The sequence below is a fragment of the Nipponia nippon genome, unplaced genomic scaffold (assembly GCF_047370975.1).
Source record: "Nipponia nippon isolate SJK-2023a ecotype South Korea unplaced genomic scaffold, ASM4737097v1 scaffold_27, whole genome shotgun sequence".
Lineage (NCBI taxonomy): Eukaryota > Metazoa > Chordata > Aves > Pelecaniformes > Threskiornithidae > Nipponia > Nipponia nippon.
This window is the reverse complement of record NW_028262344.1, coordinates 3,996,707-4,019,135: the sequence shown is the minus strand read 5'-3', so window position 1 is coordinate 4,019,135 and position 22,429 is coordinate 3,996,707. Positions and strand designations below refer to the sequence as shown.

Sequence of the window (22,429 nt, the reverse complement as noted above, 5' to 3'; positions counted from 1 at the left end):
ACGGTACAGGGAATCCAGCCAGCAAGGGCCGAAAGGAAGGGCTGAAAGTTTGTTTAAAGAGCTTCGCTGGATCTGGTGTTGTATTAGTTAATTGTAAGAGAATAAGCAGCTCAGGTTGGCCGAACGTAAGTGACTTTCTGGTCCAGAAGTGGCAGGACTGGAATCGTACTAAGGGGGGAGGGAGAAGGCGGCCGTGGCCCAGACACAAACTGGAGCCTCTTCATCTTGCTGGAATTGCAAACGCATCCCCTTTGTCCCCACGGAGCCCCTTCCTCCCCTCCTTCCTTCGGCAGCAGCCCCGGGCGGCGGCAGCGGCTGCCGTCTGCAAAACCAGGAGCTTCCACCTCAAATACGTTGTGATCAAAGCAAACACGTTGCCACTGACTTTCTCTGCAGCCCCATCCCTGGACGGTTAGGCGGAGCGGGCTACGCGTGCCATTTCTTCCTTGCTGGTGAGACTTGCGGGGGGGAGAGGCTTTCTGTGTTTTACTGGGGTCGGCGGCCGGGCGGGGCCTGCTGCGCGCTGTGAGCCGCCCGGAGGGTGCGACGGCGCCGCCAGCGGCTGGGACGGACAGCGGGGCCTCCTCGCCCCGGAAGGCGCTGCAACGGTAAGAAGAGAAGTGTTACCCTTGGGGGTGGTGCTGTGGTTTGGGGGGGGGGGGGGGTATTTCTATATTTGTATCTTTAGCAAACATGCTGACTGCAGGGAAGGGCCCGGGAACGGGGGGAAAGCAGCGCGGTGCTGCAGCCCGGCCCGCTGCAGGCGGCGCGCGCCCTTCCCGCCAGGGGCCGCCGCGCGCCCTTCCCGCCAGGGGCCGCCGCGCTTCAGCCCGGCGGGAACGGGGCGGGGCGGCCCTGAGGAGCGCCAAGATGGCGGCTGCGCGGTGGCTCGGCGCGGCTGCGGGGCTGGGCGGCCGGTAGGTGACGGCGGGGCTGCCCCGGCCCGGAGGAGGGAGCCCGGATTCCTTCCCGGAGGGATCCCCTCTCGCCCCTTTCCCCGCGCGGCTGGGGGGCGGCCGCGTCGCAGCGAGCGGCACCGCGACCTCCCGGGCCGCGCCGGGCTCCCCTCGCTCTTCCCCTTTGCTTCCCCGCTGCGGCAGGGCGGACGAGAGTGAAGTTATGTCTTCCTTCTCCTCGTTACGGACGGGCGGCGAGAGGCTGTTTCTTCCCCCAGCCCCGTTACGACAGGGAGGCATTAATTCCCCCCGACACGCAGGGGCTGAGGGCCTTCACCCCCCTGCGCACGTAGGTGTGAGTAACGAGGGGGCATTCCCCCCCCCCCCCCCCCCCCGTGTGCACGGGACGGTGCAGCAGGGAGTGATCCCCCGTACGTGTGCGCAGGGTGCTGCAGTGAGGGGGCATTCCCCCCCCGTGTGCTCAGGACCGTGCAACGAGGGGTAGTTGCCCCCACGCCTGTGCGCAGGGTCGTGCGACGGGGTGCAGTTAACTCCCCCACACGTGTATGCTTCGGGCCGAGCAAGAAGGGGACATTCCCCCCCTCCATCGCTGCTAAAGACTGTGCAATAAGGGGAAGTTCACGTGGTGATGGGCAAGCCTCCTGCCCCGTGCTGGGGGCTGTAAAGTGGACTATAATGTTTATTCCCCAAAGCTAAAGGGAGAAAGGAGAACTTTTCTCTTGGTGGACCTTCCTCACACATCCCGTTGTGGTCTCTGTACCTGCTATCAAGACCACAGAAGTAAGCACATAACACGATTTAGATGTTCCTGTCTCACTCGCAGCAGGGAGCTCCGTTTCAGGAGACAGAGCTTTTCTCCTGTTCCCGTGTTTGAGGAATCTGGGCCTAGGTGTAGTGCTTCTGATTTACGACCCCCTGAGAGAATCAACCTCCTCTTCGTAACAGCCCCTTTGGTAATTAGTTTAGTTGACCTGCTTTCCCCCCTTTGTACCCGGTAAGGAGGAGAGAAACCAGATAATAATCCTCTCTGTAGTGCTGTCTGTGACACGAGGTGGGTTTTGGTTACATTTGTTGATTTTCACTTTGCTCTGAAATACCTGGATGCTGTTGGCTGTGCATACAGTTACGGAAATCAGATGTGCAAGTATTTACGCTTTCCAAAGTTAGGCCTGTTACTCCATCGCTCTGCCTTGTTTTTTCTCTTAATGTTTTTTTTCTTTTTTCCTCTCTGCTCTCCCCCCTCTTAACTTCATCTGAGCAGATCGCACCACCCCTGTTGTGACTGCTAGTGCAAATTATGTGGCCAGCATGGAGCAGAGCCTCTTTTAACTGGTCTGGTTTAATTCTGGAACAATACTTGTATTGGCATATACTGAATTTCTTTATTCCCCAAAGAGAAAGAAATCCATAGAGGTGGACAGGGGTGAGGTATTGCTTGGTATGCGTAGCTAATAGAGTCTTTGTCTTTTATCCAAATGTTGTGCTGCTATTTTTTTCTTATGAGAATTGTTTGTGTAAGACAAGCTATTGCATTAACTTTTTAGCCTGACTTGTATCTTCCACGAGTCATGTAGGAGAGCCTTATATTTGACCAGCTAAACCCACCAAGTACAGGAGTAAATTCTGGCCTTCAGGCCAGTCTCAGGTGCTTGGGGTTGGACTCATCTCAGCTGTCTGTAATCTTCTGAAAATTAGGTACTTAAGTCCAATCCAGATTTCCAGGTGCTAGCTGCTCTCAAAAGCAAGAAAAAAGGCTCCCCTGGGGTGATTTATTCTCTTCTTTTACAGCTGAATAAGGGGATTTGCCTGCCTTTAGTGACTGTGAAGGTGTCTAGAGGTGGCTAAAATGGGAGAGTTATGTCTATTTTGTTATGAAATGAGAGAGAGGGAGCACTGAAAAGGGGAAAAAGCAAGGGAGGTTTTGTGACGTAGCCTGCGAGCTTGCCGCATTGCCTGAGAGGTGTAAGGCAGGTGAGTGTCTTGCTGAGTTCTGGGGTTGCTAGAAGCATGTGAAATACTCTTTCTGTGCGGGAGTGTAAACTTGTAATTTGGAAATTGTTAGTAAAACTATTTTTTTCTCTAGGTTCTGTTGTACGATGTTAAAAGATCATAATTTGACAACTCAACACTCTTTCCACCAACTTGTGCAAAAGAAACCATTTCTTCTATCTGCAGTATGGCACAATGCAGGTAAATACAGTTAAAAAGTAATAGAGAGCATTGTGAGTTTTTCTCTCTTGTGGTAATAATGAAAGCCTACTGTTCTTTCTAAAATCTGAGTGCGATAAAATTTCCCAGGTGTTCTTTAATGAAGGGCTAGTACAGTTGGATATTTGGAGCTTGGGGAGATGATGCGGATGGCTCACAATGCCATTCAGCTGCCAAGACTTACAGGGGGCTTTGTTGGTGCAAAATATTGTTTGGGCTCTGGTGCATTTCTTAATTTAATTTCTGTGTTGGTGTAAATGTGTCCCTTACGAAAGACTTTGTGTTGCCTTCTGTTCTGCTTCAGCTGCTGAGCTCTGCCAGATAAAGTTGCTGGCTGTCCACGTAGAACCGAGCAAGGATGAAAGCGAAGCCTTTCATTCTTAGAGCTGCAATATTTTCTTTTTTTAATTTTCCCCCTCTTGAACATGCATTCAGGTATGGTGCATTGACAGCATTCTCCATTAATATTATCTGCAACTTGGTATTACCCTGAAAAAGCAATATATAAGATTGAGTTTGTTGTACCGCCCTTTTTTTTTTTTTTTGGTAGGCTGCAATGCTCAGAAAAGAAAAAAAAAAAGTAAAAAATCTGTGAAACTTGCACTGCAGAAAAACATTGTGCTCTTGCACCTGCTGGAGGGATTTAGCAACTGCTCTCCAATGCTGTAGTAGAAAGAGCCTAAGATAAAAAAATTCTGCAGGTGCTGTTGCATGGAATTAGTCACAAATGGCAATCTTATTTAAATGAGTTTGCTCAGGCAGAAGTTTCTTTTCGATTTTGATTTCAGAGAAGTCCAGTCTTGCCTGGTCCAGCGCTATTTTTTCTATTTCAGTTCTAATCAACAGGCAGACTCTGATGAGTAGACTTAGTATTTTACCCGCTTCTGCAAGCGTCCTACTAAAGTCGGCCTCTATTTGGTATCTTCCTCTTACCTTGAGCAGATGGCAGAACAGAACAATAGCAGGTTTACACAGCGTTCCATGGAGGGTTGAAAGAAACGATATAGATGTTTGATGTAAATACAGCCAGTTACCAACTACTGAATAATAAATTCCAAATGCATTATTCACAGCTGTGCAAAGAACTCTCCAGGTTGATTAATGATTGAAAAACCTGGTCTTAGGAAGGCAGGTCTTCAACTGCAGAAGACACTTTTAAAATACAGCGGCTGCCTGCATGGACACCTTTTCTGTGTTTTAGGGTGTCGGAGATGCTAGGTGAACAGTGTGTGATAGCTGTTAGTGACCCACTGCTTTCAAAAAACGGGCAGGGTGTACTCCATTTACGCCATCCAGATCTCCTCTTGGTTATTCGTAAGCTGCGCTGTTACTCTGGATGTGATTTTGGGTGCCAGCTGGATCTGGAAGATCCATCCCCATGGATAAAGCTGACGAGTTGCTTGCTCTATTAGGATTATTCTTTTCATGTTAAAACTAAGTACTTCTGCGCTAAGCGTTTTTTCCTTTTAAAGAAAAAGAAAAAATGTAGTGTGTGCGTACTTTGCCATTGTGTATGTTCAAGTCAAATGGGTTGTTACCATGACAGACACAGGCAGTAACAATTTGGCAATTTATAAATAGCGTGATTTGTCATCTAATACTAGGGAGTCATGGGCAAAATGGCAGTTTACGAAAACGTCAGCTCTTTTTGCTGCTTTAAATCCCTCTATTGCATATTTTTTGAAGTTATGTGAGCTTGTTTCTCAATCATAATTTATTTGCAAATATTAGTTCCTAAAGATTTTTGGGTTTGAAATGCATTTTTTCTTTCCTGAATGTTCGTATATCATTGTGTTATTTGATGTGGAGGGAGAGTTAGAAAGAAGGAGTGCTAGAAAGAGCATTAGAACACGGGAAACTGTCCCTAACTGATGTTCAGCTTCAGTGGGACATCAGGCATATGCTGTGTGGACATGTCTACAAGAAAATATGCTATTAAATGTACACCATTAAATATAGAGAGTTACATTTTAGTCAAGATCAGCTTTTTTTTACATCCTTCTAGTGAAAGAAAAAGACCTACGCTGCAAAAGGAACTTCAGTAAAAATTTATCTTTTAAACATCTTTACCAGTGAACTGTAAATAATTTTATTGTGAATTGTTTGGTCAGTTCAGCTTCTGGAGGATAAGTGATAGCTTACAGTAATTTTTCACTCAGTGGAAAAGGTTATAAGCAGGGTGTGGTTCACTGTAGCTGTTGTTATGCTTGTCTTTCTTATAGTGCTGAAGAATGAAACAAAAACCAAACCCCATAAATCACGTGTATCTTGAAGAGAGAGTTAATAAAAGGGAGTATGCTTTGGACAGGAGGTGGTAATGCTGGCAGAGGGACTTCACAGCATTTGAGGATCATAAACTAAAAAAAACCTAAACACAACAGAGAAATGAAGGTTGCATCTCTTGGCCTTCAGTAGAAAGCGAGGATGGTACTGGCCTCGTGCAGTTCAATGCTGTTTCAGTAGGATGCTTTTTAGTAAATAAAAGCTAGCAAAAGAAGCAAAGACAAGGTTCCGTTTATCACCTTGGTGCCTGTGAGATAACGTGCTTGTGTTCATCAGTCTTCGTGTCAGTCTGGAGCCTTTCATGAACCCACTGCATCGTGCTTTGAAAGCAGCATCGCTGCACAGGCTGCTGTTGGCTGTAGCACCGGGGTCACCCTGGGCTTGGCTTGCTAAGTTATTAGGATCCTTGACTTTCATTTAAACTACTTGGGTTTGATTACAGTATTTTTCTTCTTTTTGTTTTTTTAATTTCCAGTAAGAGGCATGTTTATTCAAACTCAGGACACACCAAATCCAAATAGCTTGAAGTTTATTCCAGGGAAGGAAGTGCTGGAGTCAAGGACTATGGAGTTTTCCACACCAGCTGCAGCATTTTGCTCACCTTTAGCAAGGTATTATTAAACACATCATAATCTGTTTGGGGGACCGTATGGGCTGCGTGTCTACAACTGATGTTTTTAAGCACGGCTTCTCATCATTCTGCTCCTCCTTATACTTGGGAGCAGCTTGGTTGGATTTACGTTTTTAATGCTGCTTTGTTTGTGCATAAAATTAAAGCTGGGAAGATTGTCGTTACTGAAGTAGTTTTCTGTGTGTCTGTACTCCCCACGGCTGTATCGTAGCAGATTGCATCAGGGTCTGGTTTATGCAACTGGATTGAGTGGTATTATCAATCAGTGTTCTTGAACAGTTGCTGCATCACTTGTGAGGCCTCTGGCCCTGATTTCACAAAATCATTCCCATCAGAGCACTCTTAGTTCAAGTAGTTACTTGGAAATCATGCAACTTTCCAGAATTGGGAAATAGATAGCATAAGGAAGTAAATAGTCCCCAGATACAACAAATTACATGTAGTAGCTTGCTTGTTTTGGGACACGTTGGTTTGAACCTGAACTTAGAAGGCAATGGATTTTTCCTTCACAAAAGGTTTATAATGTTGCAGTCAAAGGAAAGCCAGTTTTGGCCCACACTTTCAGGCTGGATCTGTAACAGGTCTTGGGAATTGCAGCTGTCAATACCAAAATGCATAATCTGGAGTAAGAATCGCTGAGCAGATAATCGATTCGTATCATCTTGGTATAGAAGGGGTTTCTGTACGGCTTCCCACCATCGCAAGCCTCTCTAGGAATCTTTGGAAGCATCCGTTTTTGCATGTTTGTCATTGCTTTCACATTAGCCTCTGAAAAGAAACTTTATCTGTTACGTGGGTGGAAGGGCTTCGATTTGAGGGCGAGATCCAGAAATGCTGCAAATGGTTACCTCTGGAGATCCCAGTTGAAGTCATCTTTGTGTATGTTGGAAGAATTATATGCAAAAGTAGAAGCTGTTTCATGTGACAGTCTCTCCAGGAACTGTAGGGTTATCAAACGTGCAGATCTGACATTTCCACAGGTCTCTTGCAGAGTTGTTTGGCAGCAAACAGGATCTTTACAAGGAAAACTCTGTGACTTAAAGTAATAAATACAACGTGAAAGGTTTTTGAGGACATCAAAACATGTTAGTGGAACACTGAAGCTGTAGGATCTGATTATGCCAAAGTGCATCAGGTTGCAGGATGCAATCGACTGTCAGAAGGTGGCTTTTTGTTGTCATGTATCTGCAAATAGATGTTTTCATCAAAGAAGAAATATGTGCTAGAATGTGTACCCTGACAAAAGAGCTTGATTATGTGTATTGTGCAGCTTAATGGAAAAAAAAAAAATTGTCTACTACATATCGTTAAACCCCAGATTATGGTTTTTGTAAATGGAATACTCATTTATTTTAAAAGGGAACATTAACTTTCCAAAGAAGTAATAAAAGCTTCCTGAAGGGGAGAGAGGGGGAACAATTATTTAATTGATCTAGGATTGTTTGGTGCACTTGCATGATTTCATTATTTAAGTAACCTAAAAATCCAGTTGGTTTAGTGGTGTAAAAGCCCCGTACGCATACAACTTTTCATGTGTGGAAATTCTTTCAAATGGGTATTGTGAAATCTCTTTTGTCATTTTTCATCACACATACCTTTGTGATAACGTTTCCAATTCCTTCGTTCATTGCATTTGTGATGTTTTCCAGTCCTTCAGGAGAATATATTTTCTTTTCTTTTCTTCCCTCCGACCCTGTAATTACAAAAACACTCTTACAGCCTTATGCTTTATTTAACTCCGGGTGCTTCCTACTTTTAATGATTTTTTTTTTTTTTTTAGTTTTTTTTTTTCCTCCTCAGGAGTAGCATCATTTATTTATTCTGTAGATGAATTTGTTGGGTTTTATTTAACCATTTGTGGAAATTGGTCTTTACATTCTCATTCTGTGTTTTATACTTAAAATGTTGTACAAAATGTGCTCTTTACTATCATCGAAGTTCTTGTGTTGCTTTGGATCTGTGCTAATTTACCACCTGGTTGTTGGGTGCTGTATGGGGCCATCTCAAGCAATTTAGTATGAATCTTAAGCCTTTACTAAATCTTCAAATTTTTCATGTGCCATACAAATGACTAGCAATATTGAAGATTGTCACAAAGGGAGTTGGTGTGCTAAAGCCTTTCGGGCTGCTTGGCACTAATCCTTTTATTTCATGGCAACAGAATTGAAGGCAGTTTTTACTGAGCTCAACTACTTTACATAACTTGCTTTAATCTCAGGAACGTTCCTTGTATTTGCACTAGTCCTACCTAAAATAACAGGCACCTACTGGTTTTGATGCTGATCAAATATGGTTTTGTATACAGAATATAATTTTGCTTTCAAAGAAGAACTGGAGAGAGAGAAACTCTTTCACACATCTTGTGGAAAAGTCCTGTAAGATGTGTTTGGTTTTACTGCGTACACTGCTTCACAGCAGGATATCCTGGCTCTTACTAAGCTGTAGGTGAAGTAACTGTGAGTTTCTCATAATGGTTCTGGTTTTAGTGCTTATTTTTGTCTAGAAATGTATTCTAGAACTTTTTTTCTGTGACAGCTTAAATAAATCTTTAGGAGTTTGCTTGAAATGTGCTTGAAATGCATTTTTGGTTTGTGTTTTTTTTTTTTTTTTAACAGACAGTTATTCAAAATTGAAGGAGTTAAAAGTATTTTCTTTGGACCGGACTTCATTACAATCACCAAGGTAAGCAGAACAGAGATTCAAGTATGCTAAAAGATGAGCTGAGATTCAGCTATCTAATAGATGGCCATCGGGAAGATCCAGTCAGAGTCTTGGATGTGCATAGTGAAAGTACCAGAGGCAGTGGTCACAAGCAGCATAAAGGGAATTGCCTTTAATATAAATGAAAAAAAAAAAATCACAATGCGTGGGTAGGCAATGGAATAGGTTGCCCAGAGAAGCTGTAGATTCTTTGATCTTGGAAATGGTCAGTGTTGGACTGGACGAGGCCCTGTGCAATGTGGTCAGCTTGGAAGTTGGCTCTGCTTTGAACAGGAATTGGGACTAGATGACCTCCAGGGAACGCTTCCAAGTGGGATGGATGGAATCACTGGGATGCAGTACATTGCAGGTGGTGCTGTGTTTACCCAGGGTGCGGAGCTCGTGTCAGCAGAGATAAGGTGTTGCGTAGGAGCCGTGCAGTTTGCTCTTACTGTGTGAAGAGTACAGGGCAATTCAGTGGATGATAATTTGGCTCAAAATTAATTAGAACCAAACAAGCTCGAGTCTTTGAAACAGTTTGGTGAAAATATATGTCAAATAATGTGTTTAGGAGACTCTGTTTTTTGCCTCTTTTTAGCTAATGTTTTAATAGCACTCAGCTTGCAAACAAGGAAGTTTTTCTGTTGGCTATTATAAATTGAGTCTTACTGAACTTTTCTGGTAAAGCTGGACTTGACAAAACTATGAAATCAAATCCATGCATCAAATGTGAGAGCCCACTGTAATATTTTCAATGTAAGAAGAATCTCTGCGTAGCTTATGCTTGGGAGGCAGATACACTGGTTTTATGCATTATTTTTTTTCTTCTGATTCTCACAGGAGAGCGAAGATCTGGATTGGAACTTGCTGAAACCAGATATTTATGCAACTATAATGGATTTCTTTGCCTCTGGCTTACCTGTAGTTACTGAAGAGGCACCTAGGACCGATACAGGTAAATCAAACTCGTCAAAAGAAGTCAGTATCTGCCTTTGGGTTTAGTTTTTGTGACATCCAGAAGAGCCTCCACTTGTCTCTCAGAAAAGCCTGCAAGAGAATTTAAAGTGAAAACTGCTAAAATTAACACAGGAGAGAATTTGCAGAACGCGTGTGTTCTGGTGGAAGCAATGCTGCGCTGTCTGCAGGAGTTGCTTACCCGTGAATATGAAGCCTGGTTCTCATCTGCTGTAGCACGAGGAGTGTATCTTCGCAGGCGCTATGCTGAGCTGTGTGTTTTGGCAGTATGGATCGTGTTCTGTTGTGCTTTGTGCGCGTGAAATATTTTTGCGAGTACTGAGGCTGTGTTTAGAAAGCTATTGAGTGTTCCCGCCTATCCTTTTTGTATGGGCACCTGCAAAGGGTTTTATTTCCCTCCTTAGATCAAAAAGGAGTGCCCAGGCTTAATGTCCGTGTCTTAATGACAGGTTTATGGTCTTAAATGAACAAGAAATAGTAAGACGACTTTTCTAAACTGTAATAGAAAGTAACTGAGGCAAACTTACAATTTAACTCGAGGGCAGTATTTTGCCTTTTGTTTTCTCATTTGCAACTTATTAACTTAAACAACTTTTGCGGTGTTTTAAGGAAGCTCATGACTATTGAATTCCTCTCTGCTCTGTTATGTCTGGATTTAATTTCAGTATTAACATAGACTTTATTTTATTTGAAAAAGATGTCTTTAAAAATGCTTCTGCGAGACTAGCAGTGAGCTTAAAATTGCATCCAGAGCTGCTAAACACGGACAGGTTCATAATTCTCCTCCTGCTGAATTTTTTAGGTTGCTGAAACTTTCCTTCTGAGGACCCTGCCTTAACCTGTGCATCCTTATCGAATGTTAGTTGTTGCGTCCTGTAAAAGGTGGCGCTGCTGTTGTCTGTTAAGGTGTTTGCCTGTAGAGAACTCTGAACCAATACTGGTTTTTGTCGGTGAAAGCCTAGGATCTGAATAAGGATAATGCAGAAAAAGAAACTTACTCTGAATTAAGAGCAAGTTTTGGTTTCAGTCATCTGCCTTCTGGTTTCAGTCATCTCAGCAATGCTTTTATGCTATTTCATTCTGCCATTATGGATATACAGTGTTAGCAATCGTATCGGAATTCCCTCCAAGTTCTGATTTGCACATTTTTCTTTTCCCAAGCCGCATCGGAAGAAGATGATGAAGTTGTACTAATGATTAAAGAACTGCTGGATACAAGAATAAGGTAAACCAGGAACATTACTGCTAGATGGAGCGAGTTAGCCTTGGGGTTTGGATTTATTTAGGGAACAGCGCATTTTTCTTTGGGTACGTGTGATTTCATGGTTCCGTATCTAGTGCGGGGGTTTAAAGTGCAAAACTGGCCAGAGTTGAGAATTCTGTTTCCCCTAATTGAAAACTTTCTATCTAGTTTTCCTGTTTAAGCAAACTATGTGCTGAACAGAGTCCTTACTGCTGAGTGATTTTAGAACAGTGTATAGTCTTGCCCTCCAGAGTGCATTTAAATAGGTCCATTGGGTTTAACCTGGTTGTTTTTAAATAGTGAAAACAACACAGTTTTTGCTTTTACAGTAACTTTTTTCCCTCTGTTGTATTAATCTCCCTCTTAATTATACTTGCCCTTTCCTTCCAAATATTCCAAAGTAGCTTATACTGTTGTATTATACTCTAAAGGAAAATATACTGGTGGGTTTCCCTCGCTGTCTGGGCTTCTGTGGATTTTGCCCTTGCGTTCTGTTGCAATTATATTGGTATTCTAACACAGCTTGAATTTAGAAACTGGTGGTAACTAATGAAGTCTCAAGAGTGGCTATGGATTGTGTTGTTTACCTGAAGTATATTTTTATGCTCGCTAATTGCCTTCCAAAGTAAACTGAAAGGAATAAGCAACTTGACATTTTAGATGCAGGGGAAAATGTCTAATGTCTTTCTGAAGCTGTGATATCTGATGGCGACATCTTCCTGAACTCGCAAATTACAGGAACCAGGAACTTGTATGTGGGTCAAAATCACGGAATTCAGTTTAATTTTTCCAGAAGTTGTGATGAACTTGGGCTTTTGAATTTCGTTTTTTTAGATGCTGCATTTTAAAAGTGATATTTAAAAATATCGGTTTGGTTATCTCACAGCTGACACATGGTACTGGTGAATTTTCCTGAAAGGAAAGAGGGGGGAAAAGCAGAAACCAGCTGGAACATTTTTCCCAAGCATATGTACTAAGTGTTGAAACACGTAACCCGAGTATACTGTTGTATAAAGCCACGCTAGAAAGTAACATCCAGGAGGCCCTGCTCTTGCTGGGTATGTGGTCATTTAAGCTCCCTGTGGTACGTTAGTCCTTGATTTCCCAGTGGCCTTTCATAACGGTCGCAGAATTCCTGCCCACGTTTCTGGTTTTCCCCACCTTTTTCTTTCATTTCCTTCCCCCTGTGCCCCTCGGTGGACCAAGAGGCTGTTGATGAGAATACTAACAGTAGTGTATCTACTTCATTTTATAGCCGGATAGTTTACAGAAGCTATATATAAACCAGTGGTACATACAGAGCAGTTATTGTTCAGTCAATTAAAAATATCTACAAAGAAGTTGTCAGAAGGTGCAGGATGGAGGGAATGTCGATCCAAAGGGTCCTGCAGTGTGTTAAAAAAGTTAATTTCGAGTAAGAAAAATGGAATTTGTAGTCATGTTCTTTGGCTTTCTGGAATGGAGATAATTTGCTCTGGTGAGTTGTTAATAAAGATGTCAAATTCATAGGTTATTCTCTTAGGAGTGTAGTTCTCAAAAGAGTTATTTTGGAAATCAGTATAAAGACCTTCTGTTAGAGTAACTTGATGGTTTTAGCTTGGTCTGGAAAAATGTTGCTATGGGGATACAGTTACAATGCTGGGCATTTGTTGCTTGCAAAAGGAGACCAGGCTGCAGAAATGCTAATAGTACTGGGGTGTGATCTTACCAGACGCTGGTTGCTTCACCCGTTAGCAGGATTAAGCTTTGACATAGTTGGAGCTTTTTTTCTGTCCTGCGTAAACTACGCCGAACCGTGTATTTATTTATGGAAGCACTTAAGGCCTTCTTACCACTGTCCCTAGCCAGGTAACAGACGCACGTGCGTCGTGTGGTAGGACGCACACCTATTACATTGGGCACCTAACTGAGGCAGTCATCGTTACGTGTGGAGAGGGCCTCAAGGCAAACCGGTGCGTCTTTGCAGGCTGAAACAAGCTCTGCTCTAAGGTGCTCACCCTCGCCCCTAGAATTTCAATGATTCCTTCATATGCTGCTGCATTCATTGCAAATAAATTTTGCTTAATGTCCTATGGAAAAACAGTAGCCATCACGTGAGAGAATCCAGCAAAGTATGAGTTGTTGGAAAGTTGAACCGGGTAGTTGTAGAGAAAGAAGGCTTTAGTTACTATATCTTGACAGTTCTTTGTGTGTATTAAATTGAGCTTTACTACAGATTTCTGGAAGCAAATGCATTTCAGCTATACTTGCTTTAAATTGAGTATCGTGTTCCACCAGGCCGACAGTGCAAGAAGATGGTGGTGATGTTATTTATAAAGGCTTTGAGGATGGGATTGTGCAGCTGAAGTTGCAGGGTTCGTGCACCAGCTGTCCCAGTTCCATCATCACCCTGAAGAACGGGATACAGAACATGCTCCAGTTCTACATCCCTGAAGTAGAAGGCGTGGAACAGGTGGGTTGGTGGGAGAGAATAGCTGTTTGAAATGGAAAAGAAGGTCTCTGTCCCTTTCCAGCACGGACAGGTTGGCGATGTAATCAAAAGTACAGGATGCATAGATGCAGTTTTTCCAAGTCAGAAGCTGTATCTTAGCAAAAGATCCAGAACTCTGCAAAGCCCTGTGCAACCCCGTGGCTGCCTGACTGGAAAGCAGCTTTGCAGAAAAGGACCTGGGGTCCTGGTGGGTGCCAAGTTGAACCTGCGCCAGCAGCGTGGCTCGATGGCGAAGGTGCCTGCCGACACCCCCGGCTGCACGAAGGGGAGTGTTGCCAGCAGGCTGAGGGAGGCGATCCCTCATGGACTCTCTCCAACATGCCCATGTCCCTCTGGTGCTGAGGAGCCCAGAACTGGACACTCTGTGTTTGCCAGTGATTGTTACCTTTGTGTTTTGGTGACTTGTGACAATAAGGGACAAGCCTTTGTCCCCTAAAACACAGATTCTTTTGCTTTCTCATTAAAAATCTGATACGCTGTAGTGATTGTTCTAGCGGCCTTGGTAATAACGTGAGCAGCTCCCGTTGTTTCAGCCACATTTCCTCCTGGCATTTTTGATTGCAAGTTTTTCTTAACCTTCTTCATGTGTGGAATAACTGCTGTTCTCCTTGGCCCCAGCAAGGATTGAATATAATAAATACTCTATGCAATCCTGCGGGACTGAGAGTTTAAAGCGTTTACATAAGCTACTTCTGGATTTGATTTCAGGTCGTTGACAACGATGATGACGTGGAGAAAGAAGCAAATTCTACTTGAGCTGGCATCATCTATGGCCAAATAAGTATTTACCTCTTGGTGTACGTAAACTATCTTTGTGCTGAGGAGCAACCAAATTTGCCTTTCTTTTCAGAAAAATAGTTGCACTTACATCTGTAAAAATGTATCATCAGTTTAAGCCATTTGTCCACTAATTTATTAAATGCCCTGCATTCAAAAAAGAATCCTTTTGCTCCACTTTGTACTGTGTCTTAAGAAAGAAATGGTGGGCTTTAAAAATGGTGATGCGTCTCTCCGTTGTTCTTTCATACAAAAAATTCAAGACTGAAAAAAGGAGAAGGCAGAAGTAAAGTTTCTTGACTGCTTTTTGTGCAATAGAAATATTAAATATTTATTCCCCCAAGCCTCCTTATGGGACTTGCAGGACTATCTGCCCTTGCTCTATAATTGGGAGATTCAGGAATGCTAATTTTATCGAGTCTTGTTAAGAAGCTTTTGATTCGTATCAGTTTTTTGTGTGAAAAAATAACCCACAACTTGAAGTGTTCATTTCAGAGGATGCAATATTGCCATCACTTGTGGAAAGTTACTTACTTGCTCGCTACCACTGTGCAAATGATAGCAACAGAAACAAAAAACGTGAGTTGTTTGGTGTAAAAATCATATCTTTTTAAATAAATGCTAGAAGAAGATGATCCTTATCAGCTTTAGTAAGTAGAGAGACTAATTAGCTTATTTAGAAGTAAAATTGTTCAGCCACCATTAGTGGTCTGTTTAAACTTGCAAAAGATGATTTCTCAGCATAATACTCCAACATCAAGATGAATGTGCAGGGCTTGAGGGCACAAATTACGTTTGCAGGATAGCGAAGAAAATTGATGTGTTTACCTATGGCATATCCTGTTTGTTCCTTCTGCAGTGCCAAAGAGCGCAGCGTGTGTGTAACTTGGCTGCCCTGGCTGAGCGAGGGAAGACGTGGCAGAGCAGAACGCGTTCCGGTTTTAGAGACTATGGGAAGAGAAATATTTATTGTTCTGAAATTGAAATACGCAAATCGGGCTTTGCAAGTACTTCTGTTCACTTGTGCATATAGGACTTAATTTCTTCCTGGTGCCTAGCTTTAGCAGATGGCTTTGCTAACAGAAGTACTATTTCCTCTTTGTGCTGCCACAATCGAGCTGAGTTCGCGGTCATTATTTGGCTTATGGTTATAGTAGTATTCCCTGCGTGCGAGGATTTGACAGCTCCCGCGTTCCCCCTCTTTCGCTCCTTGCCAGTGTAATTCCACTGAGCCCCTAAATGAGATCAGTTAAGTCAGTGGAGAATCTTCTATATGGCGTGCAGATCAGCATGGGTAGCCATAAAGTTCATATTACTTGTTAGAGATATGAAAATAAATATTTTGGCAAAATCTCTCTTCAGCTTTCACGGAGAGTGATAACCTACAGTCATTTAAATGACCCACTCAGGACTTGGAAATTGGTTTGAAATCACCATGTTTTCTTTACCCTGTTATGAAGTACGCAGTGCCTGATCTTACAAGTATATCGATGACAGAATCCCCTGAGGTGGGCACAGACTACCCAAAAGAGAGCTTATGCAAACGTTATGGCCACGTTCTTTGTCAGCAACCCATAGGTTTCTCAAAACCAGAGCTTTTTAGGACTCATTTGTCAATTTAATGCACTATATAAGCCAAAACTTAAACAGCAAAGTAGCTGTTCTGTGTGTTAAATAAAATGTATCTGTTAAAGATGTGGTCTTTATTCGTCAATTAAGCAGTACTAATCTCTTCCAGGTACAGTAAGGATCCAGTTCTGCCCCTCTCTTTGTATTTCCAGCCTTGTTTTTAACGGGCTTTCGATTTGTACAGATAGGACAAAATGAAGCCTGCGTGCACTGAGGCTGAAGATGAAGCATCTTGTGATCTCGAGGCTGAAGAGATTCCATGTCCAGCGTGTATCCTGCGTGTCCTCAAGTTCCTCAAGCTCTGTTGTGGAGAGAGAAGCGCGTAGTGCTCGCATCCCATCCTCTCTTACCTGTTCTGTCCCACTACAAAGTAAGCTCTTCAGGGCAGCGGTTGCGTTTCTACAGTATGAAGCGATGGGGGGGCTCTGGAGAAACGAAAGCAGAGGGAGGGGGGCAAGCGGCAGTTCTCGCTTGGGGAACGAAACAAAACCCAACTGTGTTTGCAGCATGAGCAATAACGGTAAGCTAATGCTGTGACAGCCCGATGCGGTAACAGCGTCGGCCCAAATCATGAGGAGTTTCTCTGTGAACCTTCCAAGCTCTGTCTGGAACAGCTTAGTTCGTGGAAAGAATCGCTGTTAGCGAGAGGCGGCCCCTCTCCTCTGCTCGCCCAGAAAGCCTTTCACGCTCGCGGACCCCGAGGCAAATGGGAACATAGTACCGACTGTTCGGCGTTTAGCTCAGGAGTTGCTGAGGTGGCCGGCGTCCTCGGCGGCAGTGTGGGACGGAGCGGGGTGTTCTTGCAGCTGTTTCTTTAAAGAGGGCCCTTCGGTTAGGGGGCTGGGAAGCTGTGCTGTACCGCAGCGCTCAGGGCAGCGAGGTTTTTTGACTGTGAAGTTTTTCTATAAATGGCAGGTAGTCGTTACATTTAAAATAGTAACGACTGCTTGAAATTATTCTGGTATTTTTTAAAGAAAAAAAAGTACTTTGGTATTTTTGCTGTGCCGTAGATAAGTGCAGAATTACAGTCTGCTATTCAGCCATTTTTGTTTTCACCCGTTTCAGTGAGAAAACACAAAATCCATTCATGTTTCCTAAGCACTGTTCTAGCACTCTCTCTCACAGAAAAAGTTGATTACAGCGATCTAAACTCTTGTCATCTTGAAACTGTTCACAGGTGGAGATGTGTGTGTTGTCAGGATGTGACTCATTCCATGCTTCTAGGAGAAATTAGCCTGTGTGTCTGTAAGGCAGTCTTCTGATAACGCCGTAGCGCGTACGGTGTGGAGCAAGCGCCAGCCGCAGCCTTTGCTGACAGCGTTCTTGGAGCAGGTACTCTCAGCACCCTAGCAGGAGGCAGTAGCTCGCGCTACCCGATGTTAACGCTCAGAATGCGTTATATTGGGGATCACAAAGCAGGCTCTTTTCAGGAGCTGATAGTTTGCGATCAATCTAAAATTCAGGCCTTTAGCCAGAACTTCTATTTCAAGTGAAGCGTGTTGAGCTTCGAGGAGAAGGAAGCGGGTATTTTTTTCCCAGCCGTGACCCCTTTCTGTTAATTTTAAGAGGCTCACGTGTAATAGTTTGGAAAACTGTTTTCGCGTTTCTCCGTTTGGTAGTAAGTTGCATATCCACATCCGCACGAAGTATATATGGTAGTAAAGCCACGTACTGTACGTACAGCAAACCGCAGGATAAAGTAACAAGTTACGTAGGGCATAAATGCTGGCTTTTATGGGGAAAAAATGAAATAGCTGCTTAAAAGACTAAACGCAGGGAGCTGGCTTTCTGTATGTGTAAGATTCTGAGGAATTTGCATCAGATCAGTACATACGGATGGATGAGTTGGCGTCAGTGTGAAGGATTCATTTTTGTAACATCAAGTATGGTACAGGTTTAAGTCGTAAAGTTTGGTATTTGCTGTGCTGCTGACACGAACTGTGTATTTTGGGAGCGTTCGTAAGGCCTGTCCGTGCTGCTTCAGGCGTGGGGCATCCCTCGTTAGGAGCGGGGTGATACCCTTCGTTTGTCTTCAGACAACGCTATGGATTATCGTAGGTTTGTAGGGAATGTCTTAAGAAACTCTGCGAGTGGTGAGAAGGCGTGAAGTGGGAGCTGCTGCGGGGCAGCAGTGTAAACCAGGAGATGGATCCGGTGTGCCTGGTAGATCAGTAACAGAGCTTGAACAGCAGCCAAGGCTGAGGAGAGCAAGGTTTCTGTGCCAGCGTGTATTTCTGGTGACCGCCGTTCTGATTTGCACTCCTACGATGGGTCCGTAGTTCCCTTCCCGCCCGGGAAATCGGCTTCCCCTGCCGCCAGGCACCCAGCATCCTACTGGAAGGTGTGGAAGTGGAAAAAACTCAGAATTTGGAGTCAGCCGCCCTCCGCCTTCACCACTGACAAAGGGGGAATAAAGCACCGAGCAGCTCGATTCCGGATCGCTGCTCTACGCGAGCCAGCCCTAGGAACCGGGGCTAACTGCCGTGGGTTATTCCTGCGGCGTCTTTGCCGCTGAACAGAAGCAGAGGCGGCCGTGCGCGCTGGCCACGAACTTCTGCTGGGTCTTGGATCGGTCACCCTCCTGCTTCTGTTGGTGTGCGGCCAGGGTCTTCTTGCAGCAGGCTCAAAATCTACCCCGTCCCGATTTTTTGATGTAAACTAACATTGTAGGTTGTTTTATGGGCTTTTCAAGGAAATCTGTATTGACTTTTTAGTGTCAAGATAAAGTTAAGTGAACAGCATTTTCCTTAAGAAGGGATTGCTGTCTTTTTGTAGCCTTAGGCTTGTAGTAAGCATTTCAAACCGCGTTAGATCCCGGTAGCTACGTGCAGACGGCCTAACTAAGCTCTCCGGCTGCATCGCTCCTTTGTCAGCTGCGCCCAGCCCACTGTGCTTTGCAGAGTCATCTTAATGGTTGCTTTATCTTGCTTCTGAATAGGTGCTGTTACAGAGCAGAAAACGAGGAGACGGGGTGCGGGGAGGCCGGGGGGTGCGGGGAGGCCGGGGGGTGCGGGGGCCCGGGGGCTGCTGCGCCGCAGCCGGCTGCCGCTTGTTGCCCCTGCGCCTGGAGGAGGGGCTGGGGGCTCGCAGCCCGGGCCCCTCCGCACGCCGACTGCGGCGAGAGGCCGGGGGCCAGCCCCGGCTGGCGCTGCTCCTGCCCGCTCTCGGCAGGCGCCGGGCGCGGCCCTTCGCGGGGAGCCGGCGGCGGGGCGGGCGCGGCCTCCCCGCTCTCGGCTGCCACCGCCGGCTCGGGGGGTCGCGGGGCTGGCGCCCGGCGCTCCGCCGTCCCGCCCGCTGCAGGGGGAAGGACGGGGCAGCCTTTTGTCCGCCGGCCTCCCCCGCCCGTGCGGGGCCCCGGGCGCCGCCCGCCGGCGGCCGCGGATCCGGCTGCCACGTCCCGGCGGGGCCGGGCCGGGGGCGGGGCGGGCGGCGCGGCCCAATGGCGGGGCGGGCGGCGGGCCTGCGCCCTGGGCCCCGCCGCGGGGGGCGGGCGGGAGGGCGGGCGGCGCGGCCCCGGCGCGCAGAGCCGGCGCGGCCGCGGACCGGGGCGCAGCATGTGCGGTAAGGGCCGGGCAGGGCCGGGCGGGCCGGCGGGGGGGGGGGGGGAGAGCGCGGCGCGGCCCCCGGCTGCGGGAGCGGCGGCCCGGGCGGCGGGGGCCGGGGCCCGGCCCCGCGCCCCCCCCCCCCCCCCCCCCCCCCGGGGAGCAGCGCTAGGCCGGCCGGTGCCGTGCCCAAAGCGTGCCGCGGCGGAGCGGCCCGGCCCCCGCCGCACCCCCGGCGATGGGAGCGGAAAAAAGGGGCCGGCCGCTGCTGCGCTGCCTCGGTTGTAGCGACAAGGGGCCCCATCTCCGTTATCTGAGAATGTCAGCGTCTTGTCTGCCGTCCGCATATGTTTCTCTGGGGGAGGCGTCTTGCGACGCGTTAGTAACTTGAAAGGGCAAATTCTCCCCAAATTACGTGCAAATGCGGCCGGAGCGTACAAAAGGCCAGCGCCCTCGGTCTGCGTGAGGCACGGCAGTGCTAAAAATACGCCGTTTCCTCGGTGCAGAAGCCTTCCGGGCACTTGGTGATGTTGGCGGGTCTCGGTTCGGTGGCGGGTGGTGCTGAGGATGGTGACGGGTGGGTTTATAGGTTGTAGTTTTCAAAAGCAACGAAGTCACTTAGGAGCCTAAGCCCCAGTGGACGTCAGTAACGTGTACATTATAGGATACAGGCTTCACCGGTAGCGTTTCCAAACGTGGCTCTGGTCCTATCAGAATAACCACTCCCACTTTTAGACGGAAAGTGTTTATTGTTATTTTTTTAGGCATTACAACTTCTGACGTGGATATTCGTACGTTTATTTAAGCTTACTCAATGTAGGTTTTGAGGCAGACAGGTAAATTGGTTTAAATGAGGCTCAGAAGCGTCCATGGCAGGGTTGTGCACCAGCTCATCCCGCTCTCTTTGTACCCCCGTGGAGCTTCCCAGTGTTGAACACATGCCTTAAGCGAACGGGAGCACAAGCCAGCGAGGCTTGTTCTCCAAAGCCACCGAGGGACTTTCTTCTCCTATGTGCCGTATTAGTACAATTACTCTGCCTTATCTCTTGGACACGGGAATGTAATTTATTCTTTCTCTTCCTCTTTCTTTCTGTCACATCGGCTTCATGTTTTCCCATGGAAATTTATGCAACAGTGATCTGTTGGCTCTTTTTATTTGTCTTTCCACGTTTCCTTTTGTTCCCCCCCCTCCCCCCCCGTATTTTTATGTGCAAAATTAAAATGATGCTCTAAGCAGGATTGTGGTTTTTATACTTGATGTGCATGTTGACATTTCTTTCATTGTTTTTGTGAGATTGAGCTGGTATCACCTTCAAACTGTCAAGTCTATGGAGCGCTATGAAGAGGCAATCAGAAATTCATAGTTCAGCTTACATTTAACACTATGTTAATTTGTGTTAAAAGTACAAAGTGGAGTAAAGCTAAGAATAGAAGGGATAATTATTATTATAAATAGCTTGCTGCAAGAATAGGGATGGTTTTGGTGCCTCGTGCTTCCCTTATTTGAGGTCCAGCCTTGGAAATGTGCAATATCAACATTCTGCTCTTCAGCTTTTTAACTGTGCTAAGCCCTGAAAATACTGTGGGTAGTTGCTTAGTTGCATTGAAGGTTTAGTGCGTTTCTCCCCTTTTTGATATAAGCAAAGTTCTTCTTGGGTATTGAAACATTTTATGAAACAGTAAGAAAAGCATCAGGGATTATTGGTGCTGCTGTTGAGTCTTGTTCTGGGAGCCAGAGATAGAGTGAAAAATGTGAAGAGGAGAGCATTAACTGAGGACGTTAATACAGAAAAATAAGCCTTGGAAACTGAGGAGCTGCTGAACGCAGGAAGTGCGTGGCTGAAGGCGGTTAGGGTTTTTGTAGGGAACAGGAGAACTGTTTGGAGTCCGAGGGTGCTACCACATGAACTCTTGTGACTTGTGGTTAAGCGCAGTTGGCAGAAACAAAGGTACACGGTCTGCTCTGCTGCTGCCGTTCGCGATCTGGCTGGTGAGCACAAGGCAGAATTGATGGTGGTCTCGGCTCGCGTTAGGGAATGTTAATTGCGGTGGCAGTTTGGGGCTTTTTCCATGCAGCAGCAGCAGTAGGCTCCGGCAAAGGAACAAGGTGAACAAATTGAGGCGTTGCCCTCTCAGATAGTCCTGCAAATGTCATAAATAGGCAGAACTGGCTTGTAGGTACTCTGGGGACTACACTAACAAGGCTTAATTGTCTCTCTTAACTGAAGCGACAGTAGTCTACGTCTTGGAGTAGAGGGCTCTGATTGCTCATGTTGTGGCTTCTGCAGGGTCTGAGTGGCCGTGTTACACGGCGTAGTGACAGCCGTGCAGTCCCGGTTGCTTGTGTGAACCCTCAGACAAGGTTTCTGTAATAGACTTGTAAGTCAGGATATGCATTGCTTTATCTTGCCACGCTGCCTGGTGGGTACGCGGTCCACGCTCAGATTTTTAACCAATTCATCTCAGATTGAAAGGTAGTTATTAAAATGTTTTTTTTTAAAAAAAGGTGACAACGCTGCTATTGTTATCTGAGTTCTCCCTGTGACAGCTTCGAGATTGGAATTACCAACACAATGTTTTCAGCTTACTGACAATCTGATGTTGAGGTTTATGTGTGCATGACCGTATGAACTCCGGTGATCTGATGTGCTTGTACCGCTTGACAGGTAAAGGAAAGCAGCCTCAAAGTTCAGTTCCTTGACGCCTAGCATAAATGACGGGTCTTCTGTGTAGATGTGCTGGGTTTTTGTTTTTAATAGTGTTAGTGAAAACTAGGTTTTGTTCTTGGTATGTCTTACACACTTGCAGTTTGAAGACTGGGCTAGGTATAAATTGGGTGTGCTTTGGTCTGAATGCGCCAAACCAGTTCAATGACATCTATGAAATAGTTTGGAAAACAGGTTTTTCAAGGTAGCCAGGCTTGATAGACTGTTCTGTAAATAAGTAAACCTATCCTATGCCATGACTGTTTTTAACAACAAAAAGGGATGTTAGGATTGAGGTCTTGTATTACTAGTGATTACTAAACATAAA

At 45.7% G+C, this 22,429-nt stretch overlaps 2 protein-coding genes across 12 annotated transcripts in view; both read left to right on the top strand.

Moving 5' to 3' along the window:
- Positions 1-99: 99 nt before the first annotated feature.
- NFU1 (NFU1 iron-sulfur cluster scaffold) lies at positions 100-15,918 on the top strand. 7 transcript variants are annotated; one of them, XR_015705987.1, is made up of 10 exons: positions 772-917; positions 3,001-3,107; positions 5,884-6,019; positions 8,655-8,721; positions 9,580-9,694; positions 10,876-10,939; positions 13,235-13,409; positions 14,157-14,245; positions 14,721-14,804; positions 15,085-15,918. XR_015705987.1 is itself a non-coding variant. In XM_087763089.1 (9 exons), exons 1-8 carry the CDS (start codon positions 871-873, stop codon positions 14,202-14,204), a joined length of 759 nt encoding a protein of 252 aa, XP_087619215.1. In that variant the 5' UTR covers positions 772-870; the 3' UTR covers positions 14,205-14,245; positions 15,085-15,918. The 7 variants fall into 7 exon arrangements, 6 of the variants coding, with proteins under 6 accessions (XP_087619218.1, XP_087619215.1, XP_087619213.1 ...); XM_087763089.1 differs by lacking the exon at positions 14,721-14,804; XM_087763087.1 differs by having other exon boundaries at positions 14,721-15,918.
- A 14-nt stretch (positions 15,919-15,932) lies between these two features.
- Positions 15,933-22,429, top strand: part of GFPT1 (glutamine--fructose-6-phosphate transaminase 1) — a 51,916-nt gene continuing 45,419 nt past the window's right edge. The window contains exon 1 of one of the 5 annotated variants that reach the window (XM_087763081.1): positions 15,933-16,224. In XM_087763081.1, the coding sequence (XP_087619207.1) occupies positions 16,077-16,224 (148 nt within the window). In that variant the 5' untranslated portion in view covers positions 15,933-16,076. Of the gene's footprint in view, positions 16,225-19,350; positions 19,416-19,799; positions 19,921-19,948; positions 19,974-22,429 lie in introns of those variants that run through there. The other 4 variants (XM_087763080.1, XM_087763083.1, XM_087763085.1 and 1 more) reach the window with 4 other exon arrangements.

Excerpts from the sequence above, each read along its gene's own strand:
- NFU1 (XM_087763089.1), top strand. The coding sequence starts at position 871 with ATGGCGGCTGCGCGGTGGCTCGGCGCGGCTGCGGGGCTGGGCGGCCG. Across the intron at positions 9,695-10,875 it reads GGCACCTAGGACCGATACAG|CCGCATCGGAAGAAGATGAT; the intron begins GTAAATCAAACT and ends TCTTTTCCCAAG. Across the intron at positions 10,940-13,234 it reads CTGCTGGATACAAGAATAAG|GCCGACAGTGCAAGAAGATG; the intron begins GTAAACCAGGAA and ends GTGTTCCACCAG.